At 42.8% G+C, this 12,037-nt stretch overlaps 1 protein-coding gene across 1 annotated transcript in view; it reads left to right on the top strand.

Annotated features, from left to right (window-relative positions):
• The first annotated feature begins 9,864 nt into the window (after nucleotides 1-9,864).
• The window catches only part of SV2C (synaptic vesicle glycoprotein 2C), a 26,566-nt gene continuing 24,393 nt past the window's right edge, over nucleotides 9,865-12,037 (top strand). Inside the window, exon 1 of the mRNA XM_009079683.1 lies at nucleotides 9,865-10,348. Within this exon, the coding sequence (XP_009077931.1) occupies nucleotides 9,865-10,348 (484 nt within the window). The remainder of the gene's footprint in view (nucleotides 10,349-12,037) is intronic.

Raw genomic sequence — 12,037 nt, 5'->3', positions numbered from 1 at the left:
CTTCCCCAGGTGATCCTGGGGAAAGCTCCTTGATCTACATCTACATTGTGACACCTCTGGGTATCACTTGGTATCCACATTAGGATTTGTGCCTCAGGAAAAGATTTGTGGGGCAGCAATGCTCACCTTTATCTTGGTCATCACATCAAGGATAGCTGGATGTGAAGATTGGAAGAAAGCCTTAACTTGCTGGTCTACAGGTGCCATGGGAGTATGGGACACAGCACACAGCATTTCCATTGCAGTGGCCAGATGCAGTTTTAGTCTCTCTCTGCCTCGAGTCATGATGTGCACAACAAACCTGAGAACTTCTCCCGGCCTTACTTGGGAGCTGTAAGCACTGCTTAGGTACTGTGATAATGGGAGAGGAGGACAAGAGGAAATAGATACCTAGAAAAAGTTTAGAGATAGTAATTCAGCTAAATCAGCTTTTATCTCAATAAGATGGCCAAATTCCAGTTCAGGCATATGCATTTCTACATTTTCTTTGTAGAGATTATCATTTCCACAAAACCCTGGCACTTAAAACCAGACACTGCTCTCCCACCAGTCCTCCTGCTGTGATTCTCCTCCATCCTCTGTGGTTTTGTTCTTTTCCCCTTCACCACCTCCCTTCTGACTAAGCTCTCAGCTATGATTTCTTCCTGTCTTTGCTCCTTCAAGCTAGTCTGTTCATTATTTATTAGCTACCATACTCTTACACCATCTGTCTCAACTCATTATCCATATTCAGCTTGTCAAATTGACCTTTTATGGCCTTTCTGTGGAATCCTAATGTGTAGTCTGCCCCTCCTTATATAGCTTTGTGTTGCTAAGCCATTTCTTTCCAACTCCTACTGCTAACATTCCTCTCTATATCTATTTCACAAGCACTCAACTTGCTTCTCTGTGTCACTAACTTCAGAAAATCTGTTTATTCTGGTTGACTGATGCTTGTTCCTTGTTTCATCTGGTACACATTCACTGTGCCAGCTTACTGTAGCACTTACTGTCTTAGATATGACCTTTAAAGCATCTGCACCCACAGAATATCAGACTTTAAGATATAATCTCCCTCTGGCAGTCTGGGGTACTTTCTGTCCCTTAGTTCATAACATGACACAGTGGATTACAAGTTGAATTCAGCCAACAGCCACTTTGCTGTGAGACTCACCACCACATAAGGCAATGGCATTTTAGTGCCCAATGTGCTGGAAACCAGAAATCTCCCCCAGTGGGATGGATTGGTATGAAAAAATGTAATGGCATTGGAGCAATACAGGCAGATTCTTACTCAACATGAATCAAGAGAGTTCAATCAAGCACAACTGAACTATTTGTGTTCATCCCCCATCCATTTCTGCCTCCAAATTCACTAACTATTGAAAATGCTTCATCTACAAACAGAATAGTTACTGTTCACAGAAAAAACATGTTGTGTAGCAAAGTAATGCAGGACTGTAGGAGCAAATCACACAGTAGGTACTTTGTCCTGGTGGAACAAACACACACAGTGTACACCTGCCCAGAAACATGTAAACCCCACCACAGATCAATAGAGATTATCCAGAAACTGTAAGACAACTTCAGTTCAATGCACTCTGTAGCAGAGAATTCTGAACTAAAATGCTTTCTCTGATAAATAATTAATCAGATCTGCTGGTAACACACTAAATTACTCCAGCTCTGGTTTCCCTGCATTTCATGATATACCAGGGCTACATCAGCACCAATCTTCTTCCAATCTACAGCGTGGGAAAAGTGAATAAATGAGTCCAGAGCTCCCAGCAGCATCTTGGAGCAAATCAATGCTTTTTTACACCAAACAGAGGAATTTTACTCTATGTGTCCTACCTGTGCTGCAGGAGAGCAATCAGTAGGTACCATCTGTACAGCTGAAAGTCAGTTCTTTGAACCAGATGATTTTGAGTCAATGACTTTCGAATATCTTGTTCTTCTTTACAGAATCTGTGGCACAGATAGCTTGCTTAATAAGCTCCATGGAGAGCTTTTGAACCTGTGGTACATATCTATCAAATAATTTCTTAATAATAAAAAAAGTCTCAGGAGAAACTAGTTTTTATCCTTAGTTTTCACTTAATACAGTGCTCTCCTCTGAAGCTGCAACAAAGGACACCTCTTTATCCAGAGTTCAAAGCAAACTCTTTTTAAAGTAGGCTCCACTATAGACTTTGATTTTTAAATCTCTTGTTGCCAAGACCCACTTAGCCTCCTGTAAGTGTTTGCAGCCACAGTTGATTGTTGTAGCCATTAGCACAACCTTACACCTGAAAAAAAAATATATTGACAACCTCTCACACGTAATCTTGGTGTCTTTGATGGCAAAGTAGTTCAGTGTTGCTTCCAGCTACCATGTCACTGATTAAGAGAACTAGAAAACTCACATTCCTGCCTTGATTATTCTGAACAAGAGCAGAAAAGAGACCTCAGAAATTCTATCTGGAGCTGATATTCCTCCAGATGCAAGGGGTTTTCAGCCTGGGGCTGTGATACAGCCCTCCCTCGAGAATGCTTGCTAACCATGGTTTCTTTTGGACATTAATTGCAAGGACAAATTTTACTTCTAATCATGTGAGACTGAAGAGAAGAGGAATCAGATGAAATTTTTTCCTAGTGGTGTATATAGTGCTCTCTTACGTGTCTAAAATCTTATATAAATTTGCATCCCAGGGGCTGATCTGTATTTCCAAACAAAGAGATCAGGTCTTCAGCTGCTTCAATCACATTGATCCATTGGCACCCGGTGTTCAGATCTGAGAACATGCTACTGGAGATTCCCCAGGGCCTCAGTGCTCATTGCCACCATCTGATTAGGATAGTTGATGGAAAAGCAGAGTAAGAAAAGCAACTACTGAAGACCTGTAAGAGATGTGACCTATTTTGATACAATCTCCCCCTTAAATACAAGCCAATTGGGGTATAGTTAAATACAGTTTTGGGTTGGTTTTGGTTTTTTTTTACTGAGTGATGTTCCCCACAGCCAACTTCTTCAGAAAGCATTTTGGAGTCCTAAGGTCTGAGAATTTTCTCCCTATTATTTTGGCAGTGAAATAGAATTGCAAAAAGTCAAGCAAGAATTAGTAAGGCTTAGGGCTGAGCTTTAGCAGAGATGGCACAGGATGCTTTCATAATCCTGGGATATGAAGGCAAGAGCTACTGTTATTACTGAGCAGTAGGCATTTTTTTTTTTTTTTTCACAGAGTGTGGATCAGTAATAAGTCAGGGCTTCCATCTCTCCCTGGCCATTTCCTCCCCTATTCTAGGCACAATATGGACCATTAATCCCTGTTCTTGCTCCTTGACTTCTGATTTCACTTGGTTTCTACCTCTCTGCATTCAAAGCCCCCTCATTTCCTTTTTCTAACTTCCCTCACATATAAATTCTCTTCAGATCCTGCCACTTTTCCCTCTGCAGGATCCTTGCCAAGAACCCAGCCTTGCCATCTGTCCAGGAAAATGAAGACACTGCTCAGCTCTCTTCTGGATGTTGAATTGTGTGGCTGCAGCACCAATGTTAAAGTTAACAAAGAAAAAAACAGAATAGTCAGACCCTGTGGAAGAAAAGCCCTTTTCTGCCTCACAGAGGTCAGACACTTTTAGTCATATGCATATAAACAGAGGGATTACTGCTCCTATATTATATTTCTCTATATTGCCTTAAAGATGCATGTGAGATAATTTTATATCCATAAGACAAAGTCGGAATTCCTGGTGCAATTTTTGTTGATCAGAAAATGCCAGAACCTGAATTGATTTTTGGGGAAAAAAAAATCAGTTTCAACAAATGTTTCTAATAAAAAATGGATCAAGCAGCTGACACGATGTGGCATTTCTTAAATTAAATGTTTGGTTTTGGCTTGAAACAACTCTCCATGCACCTGATCTCTTTTGGTGCCAATGAAAAGGGCAACCTTGTTCAGTGTAAGATGAAACATTTGTAATGGACCTGATCTGAAAGTCTTAGTTCTGTGAATTATGGGGTTGCAGACTAACTTTTTAGATTTTAAAAAAAATAATCATTATTTATACTAGTTGGAAAGAAAGTTTCAAAATTCTGCTGAGGGAAAATAGCTAATCTCTTGGGGTTAAAAAAATATAAAATCTATGCTCCAAGTGTTCAGTGAAAACCAGACAAAGACTCTGGACCAATTTTCCTGGATCTCATCTGTAAAACAGGGAGGATTGAGACCTCTTGTCCCCAATTTCTGGTTTATTTAAGCTTTTGGGGGCAGAAGTTGCCATCTATTCATATAGCCACAGCTGCAAGGGATTTGAGCAATGGATCTGCAATTCCCACCAGACAAAGGCTGTGCTTTCCTGATGTGCAGTCTGCAGGGACACAAAAATGCCAAGAAACCAATGGACAGACCTGAGGATGCTCAGCCTGCAACACTTGACCTCCATCTAGCACCACAGTGATCAATCATCAGTACTCACCCTCTCTGATATTATTGGTGTAATTGCTGGTTGCCCAAAATGCAGCACAGTGCACCCCTGGGAACTGTAATTTGTTAGGCTGCTCAAAACTCAGGTCCTTCATGTGTACAAATAGATCCATTAATTGCATCCTCATTAAGAACCTGAGACTGGAACTTCACAGAAACCTATCTACTTCATTTTCTTTCTCCTTTTGGTGATGAAAATTTCTTATCAGGGTTTTTGGGGTTTTTTTACAATCAGCTTTGTGACTGCAGAGTGTCCTCATGGTCACTGTAGGATCTGGGCATCTTCCCGCTGCTGTCAGCAGAAAACAGCTCTGAGAGTGAGGATGTTTTGCTAGAGGAGTTGTCCTTCAGGCAGAATATTAAACTGCTCTGCCATCTGTTTTACAGGGATTATTCTGGTGAATGTTAAAAATTCCTTGGAAACATTTTAATGGTGTCCCTGTGCTACTCCTTCCCCTTAGCTTTCAAATAACCTCTCCCTTCAGCTATGATTTGGAGAGTTTTCCATTTCTGAGCATGCAAAAATTATCTGAATGGCAACTCCCAGCCTTGTCTCTCTCCCATTGCACATATACGTTTGGGCAACACAGTTTCTTTCAGCCCAGGTTCCCACAAAGCAGCAACCTCACTTTACTTTTCCAGAAACTTCATCATGCCCCAAGGTTCAATATTTCATTAGAAATCCCCTCTCCACATCCACCCGGCTCACTAATTTGCCATGAGGTCTGTTCTCTGCCAGAGCTCAGCTTTCTGACAAGCCCTGGGCTCTCTTCATTTAGTGCCAGGTAGAAGAAACTCACCCTTCTCTGCATCCCCTCCAACTTCTGCTGCTCTCCAGCCCTCAGTTTATCACCTCAGCATGCCAGGCACATGCCTTATATGCTCTCTCACAGGGGTAAATGCAGGTGTTAAGCTGCTTTTCTTAATGGTCCCTTTTTTTCTAGAGTAGATACTGTTTCTATTATGAGGATATCCAAAGACTTTAGGTTACTATTTTAAGCTGCAGAGCTCAAATGACTGAATTCCTGGCTAGGTATGCAACATCTGAGCTGACTAAAGAGCTAAGGAGTGCAAGAAAACTCAAGGTGGATAGTGTGTTTAAAGAGTTGCTGTTAAACTAATTAGAGTGTGCAAGATGCAGGGCTAAGCGAAGGATGCTTGTAGCATCACAGTAAATGATGAGATGGACTGTTCGGCAGGGAAATAAGTTTAAGGTAAATGTGAAGTAGAATATAGAGGAAAAGCTATAGTGCAAAAAATAGGGGAAGGAAAAGCAAGGTAATGTATTGAGAATTAAGTACTGTGCTATGGAGAATTACTAATGAGGCAAGGAAGTGAATTCCCACATATTCCAGGTTTTTGTGTTCAACACTCAGTTTAATGGGCTGTTCTGGGGGGGACCCAGAATGAGGCTTCCCTGCTTCTGCCCTCCCTCCCCTGCAGACTCTGCCTTATGGAGCCTGACATTTGTTGGGTGTTTAAACCTCACTTGTGTGTCTCAGAAAAGGAGCTGTCAGTTTAAAGAAACCTAGGGCTGTAAAAGAATCATTCAGGTTGGGAAAGACCTCTAAGACCATTGACTCCAACCATTAACCCAGTACTGCCCAGCCCACCATTAAACCATGTCCCCAGGTGTCACATCTACACATCTTCTAAATCCCTCCAGGGATGGTGACTCCACCACTGCCCTGGGCAGCCTGTTCCAATGCTTGACAACTGTTTTGGTGAAGAAATTTTGGTAATATCCAGTCTGAACCTTCCCTGGCACAACTTGAGGCCATTTCCTCTTGTCCTGTTGCTTGTTATCTGGGAGAAGAGGCTGACACCCACCCTGCTACAATAGGCTTGGTGTGATGTGTATATTTGTCTCAAGCTCTCATGCATCACTGTGAAGGATAATTATAGCAATCCAAGCCTGCCATCTTTATGACACATCATGATTTCGCATCTAAATGCTAAATGGGGCTGTTAATGTGAGTGAGTGCAGCTCAGCTAGAGTGAAAAGGTGTTAAAGAATCAGGTCTAGAGTGAATCAGCCTGTGCATATGTGGGAAGGAAAGAAAACAAGAGGTGTGAAGTATGAAAGTATAGCATTCAAAAGTCTGAAGTTATAGCCTGCTCTGGGCACTGCCCCTTCTCCTGGAGTGATCTCAGAAAACATCCATCCTACAGACTGAATGGAAACCCAGTGACTATTTTTTACCATGACCTGTTTCTGGATTATATGTTCTTCCCCACACAGGTGGCTGACACTGGTCTATGAGACTCGTCAGCTCATGTCACTATTTCTTAGGCTGCTCAAGATGTAAGTGATTCTATGCAGTAAATGCCAATGTTTGTATGTCAGTGAAAGAGCATGGATGCTTCAACAGGTCTGTTCTAAGTCTGTGATCTTTGATCCTGTTGCTGTGGGAGGCAAAGAGCTCAGCTTCCAGCCTCAGCAGCTTTTTTAAATGGAACTAAGAGATTTCCAGCGCTTGGTCTTTAAGAACAGACTTTACCTTTTGAAAAAGTAAGTGTAAGGCAAGGGATGAGGTCTGTGGAGACACAGATTCTGATCAGTTCTGTTATTGATCAGTACTGTTACTATTACTTCATTTCCTAAGATGAGTTTTCAATCCAATTCTGTAGCAACCAGAAAGGGACAAAAGCAGTGAGGTCACTGTGCTTCCTGCTCTGACGTTTGAGGTTGCTTTGAAGGATAACCTGCCAGCAGATGATATTTAAAGACTTCCAAAGCAAGGCCTAATGTTCCCTAGCACATATTGTTCTTTTTTTTTTTTTTGAAACTAAAAGGCTCTTTCCCCTACTTTTGAAAAGAAAATAAGTCTCTGTGGAACAACATTTTACCGCCTTGGAGAACATGGTGTTCAGCCACGACACAAATCTTTGTGTAATCAAGAAAGTTACTTCAAGACTGGGAGGTTCTGTGTCTCAAAAGTACATTTGGATTTTTTTAACCATTAGAGGTGACACTCTAGCATTGGAACAAGAGCTGTAGAACTCACTTAAGTGCTTCTGATGGTTGTCAGGTATATTAAGTCCCCCACACAATAAAACCTCCATTGCTGATGCAAACACTTTTCTTTACTGTTCACTGCACTGTAGTCTCCTGATCTTTATAACCTGAGCAGAATGCCTTTTGGATTTATTTCTTTTAATTCTTTTTTCTTTATCAATTGCTCTTTTTGAGTCCTGGAAGAATGCCCTGCTGCCTCCTTCACTTTATACAAATATATGGTGTTATTCAGCCTAAAAAGAGGGAAAAGGAAGCACAGTGACAAATAGCAGGGGGACAGAAAAAAGAAAGATGCTCTAGCAGGGCCTGCAAAGGCCATGTTGTAATTATGTGCCATAAATATATAGGAAGATAAGCAGAAATGCAGAGGAAGCTTTTAGGAAGTGTCTTGGAGCAGCTGCCATGAACAGCATAGGCAAAGCATGGCCATGACTCCATGCAGAGAGGTGAAGCCTCTGCTCCTTCCTTACCCTGAGTATTTGGGCTGCTAGAAAATCACAGCATTCGCAGCAGGAGTGGTGCCATTCTGAGCATTTTCTGAGAGTGATTTGCTGAATTTCTCCTCTGAAGTCATTTCAGCTGCATATAGCACTGTTATTTACAGTGTGTGCGTTTGTGTGCACTTCTATAGGTCAACTGACTGTGTAGGTAACAACGCCCACACATACACAGACATGTGCCTGCCCATGTCAATCCATAGCTCATTTACACTTTATTTAGGGAAGTAGCTCAAAGCTTAAAGCAAAGTCCATGTTTTGTGCATGCCTACGCTGTGCTGGCTCCTCTAGCGTGACTCCACTCCATTTCCCACGTGTGTCTCCTTTCAAACTCCATGTCTGCAGCTGTGTGTGGCAACCAATGCAGGGGAACACTGGAGAGCCAGCTGGCTGGAAACCACTTGAGAACTAATGGAAATCAGGTGTCCAAAATGAATATGTGCTTAGATGTGTCTTGGCTTCCCTTGGTTTTCCCTGCAGAGAACGGTGATTCTATATTAGCTTTGTTTTTTGCTCTCTGTGAAAATCATTCCCTGTTGATGTTTAGATATGGGAAGAACAGAGCTTGGTATGACTTTCAGTGACTTTATCTTGGCAGACAGTGCATGCTAGTTGCACATCTGTCATACAGATGGAGAGACACTAGGGGAAAAATAAAGAAGCCGATAAATAAAATTAATTTTGGGATCTGGATGAAAAAGAAACCCAAACTCATATTTTATCTCATTATGATGTTAGCCAGTTGTAGGGACCAGGGATGAGTGTGCTCTGAGTAGATGGATAGAAACATATTTAGCAACCTGAGAGCTCTGTTCCAGCAACCCAGTCAGTGCTGTTCTGTTTTCTGTGGAAACCAGGACCACATGTGGGAGGACTTCTAGGAATGACACAAATTGGGACCACACCGTACTTTACATTCTGCTTTAGGTTCCTGTGGAGGAATGGCTATGCGAAAAGGGACATGATCTTCTTGAAGCTGACAACCCAGCTGGTAGTGTGGTGTGAGGCCTACAGCAGCTGTGACTTAGCCTTGAACTGCTGATAAGGAGCGAGCTCTGCCTGGCAGAGCTGGCTCTGGCCGGCTCTGAGTCCGGTGTCAACAAGCTCCCTGGTATTCCTGAAAACATCCTGGAATGTGGACAGACACCTGCTTGCTCCAATCATAAGTTTAACCTGGACACTGGGACAAGGGCAATAAACCAATCATGTATCCGCTGCGCTCGCGTACTCTGTGTAAATGTCTATATATATCTTGTAAGTACTAAGAATAAAGGAGAACGACCATACTCATATTGAGACTCATCGTTACTCCAGGTCCGGATCCCACTCCAACAGGTTCCCACTGAATTTGGTACATTTTAATGCTCTTCTTTTTCTGAGTCTTTGGGTTTTGATGATGCAAATACATTCCTCTGTTGCCATGTCTTTCCAATGGATAAGTATGTATTCAAAATGCTGGGCATTAAACTCAGTGCATGTGTGCTTGCTTGCAAGCTTACTGCTGTCTCATTGCTGTTGTTTCCTCTTTCTCAGGACATGACCTTCAGCACCACAATGAATCAGGGAAAACCTGTCAAATCCTCCTAGCTCCCTGGCTGTGCAATTTGCTGTTCCCTTGCTGTTCCTCAGACAGCAGCTCTTCTCACCCAAAGCACAGAAGCCAGCAAGTCACAAATGACAGCTGAAAAGTGAAGCATTATCAAAAGCTGTGTGAGACTCTGTCAAAGAGAACCTTTATATAGTAATTCTCCTTCTGAGCCTGGGAAACTGTGTATCCCATCAGTTCCAAAGAAAGCGAGAGAAGATATGTTCAAGTAACCAACACCAGAAATTGCACAAATCTATACATATTTTAGAGTATCTACACACGGTGATCTACAGCATTTAGAATACTCCATTCAGAATGGATGATGGATATAGAAACACAAACCAAGTCTCAGATGACTACAGGTACCAGGATGGTAACTACGATGCACCCAATGACAGCTACTACCGTGGCGGGGATGAGCCTGCTCATGAAGAGGATGCCCAGAGTGATGTTACAGAAGGCCATGATGAGGATGATGAGGTCTATGAGGGGGAGTACCAAGGGATCCCACACCCAGATGACATTAAAGAAAAGCAGAAGAAGCGAGCTCCTGCCATGGATGATGAGTACAGAGACCGTGCTGACCTTATGGCCGAGAGAATGGAGGATGAGGAGCAACTTGCCCACCAGTACGAGAACATCATTGAGGAGTGTGGCCATGGACGCTTCCAGTGGACCCTCTTCTTTGTCTTAGGGTTGGCACTAATGGCAGATGGAGTGGAGGTGTTTGTGGTTGGATTTGTTCTTCCCAGTGCTGAGAAGGATATGTGCTTGACCAGTTCGAACAAAGGGATGCTAGGTAAGTGCCACTGGCAAACAGCTCCTCTATGGCAGCAGACAGCAGCTGGAACATCTTTTGCTAGTCACCAGCTGATTTCAGGATCTTCTGATGACTCTCCTCCTGTGTGGTATGTCATGCATAGTCATGCCTGGGTGGATCTGACACAAGAGGGGTTTGCATGCTGCTGAGAAGGCAGCAATCCAGAAGCAGCAGTATTGTACCACATCCAAACCCACCTTACCAATATGTTGTAGCCCTGGTGCTGGTCACTGTGGGCTGGATCTGAACAAGGCAGCTCACAGTCATCAGGTCCACAGGGCAAAACTCAAAGAGGTGCTCAAGGACAAATAAGTGAAAAGTTAAAGGTGATTTTGCCTACTTGAGGATCTAGTGACTCAGATTTCAATGCTTTTAGAGATTGCAGGTTCCCCTTTTCTTCAGCCCAAAGTCCCAACTGGTAAATCAGCTGTGCAGTTGGTTCTTCCTGCCTGCTAACTTCTCAGTCAGAGCAGTTTGCTCATATGTCCTGGATCAGACATAGCCAATAGGAGTTTCTTCTTGGGTCTGTGGAATGCAATTAAAGTGCTGCATGCTGAGACTACTGGCAACATCCCTTTTGCATCACTGTGGACATTTCCCTGTGGTCAAAATACAAAGGCTTAGTTATTGAGAGTGAGACTGGGTGGAAAGGTTTGGATGAACAATTTTTTCCCTTGAACAATAGGCAAGCCAAATTGCACAAGCCAAAGACAGCAAAGCTTCCCAGATCTCCAAGAACCAGGAAAGTATCCAGCACAGCCCCTAGTGAAAACCAGTCATGCAATAGCACAGCAGAGCTGGAAGGAAAACAAAGTAGCTCTTGGAATGAGTGCTTCAGGAGGGAGTGAGTGTCTCTTGTTGGACATGTGCTGGGGTTGTAGGGGAATCATCAGGGCCTGCAGCTCATACATTGTGGCGCAGAAGTCCTTCCTGATGTAAGGTAAATGCAGGTTTGGGACTAGACCCCAGTCCCAGACTCCATTCTATTTGCATTATTTTCATGTGACAAAGGCAATAGGTAATTATCCATACCTAGACCTCTCCTCTTGGTGTACTGAGGCCATAGACGCTTTCTTGTTTCTTCCATTTTCTTTGAACTTGAGGATCAGGATCTTTCTTTCTATAGTTAGCTAGTTTTGTACTTAGTTTTGTGCCTTAAAGAGTTTACTAGCTTTCTTTTTGCTCCACAAACCCCTTAAAAATTCTAGCTTGAAATAGATCAGATCAGATACCTAAAAGCAAACCACTCACAATTGAATCCTGATTTCAAAGGGACTTCTGAATTCACCAGCTCCCTGTGGGACACTAGGCTGAGTGTCTTTTCAGTGATGAGACCTTTTTTTGCAAAGCAGGTCATTTATTTTGGTGACTCTGTGGAAGCTGAGATCTTCTGAAAGTCTGACCCCATAAATATCTATCTCTGTAGAGCTCAAGCTTTGGCAGGCACCTGAATGAGAAAACTTCAAATGTCACAAGGAAATCTATCTTTGAAGTATTTCTGGCCCAGCCACAGGTAAAAATGTACATGAAATCTCCCCAGAGGGCTTGTTCTGCTGTTTCCAGCTCAGTATTTGCGAGGCTGAAAGTTCAGGGTGTTCTGCTAAGCTCTGAATAAGCAAGGAGACATTTGGGTCCATATCCAATCCCATCTCCAGCCTCCCGCGCACT

The sequence above is a fragment of the Acanthisitta chloris genome, unplaced genomic scaffold (genome assembly GCF_000695815.1).
Source record: "Acanthisitta chloris isolate BGI_N310 unplaced genomic scaffold, ASM69581v1 scaffold1890, whole genome shotgun sequence".
Taxonomy (NCBI): Eukaryota; Metazoa; Chordata; class Aves; order Passeriformes; family Acanthisittidae; genus Acanthisitta; species Acanthisitta chloris.
This window is presented reverse-complemented; position numbering and strand designations above follow the sequence as displayed.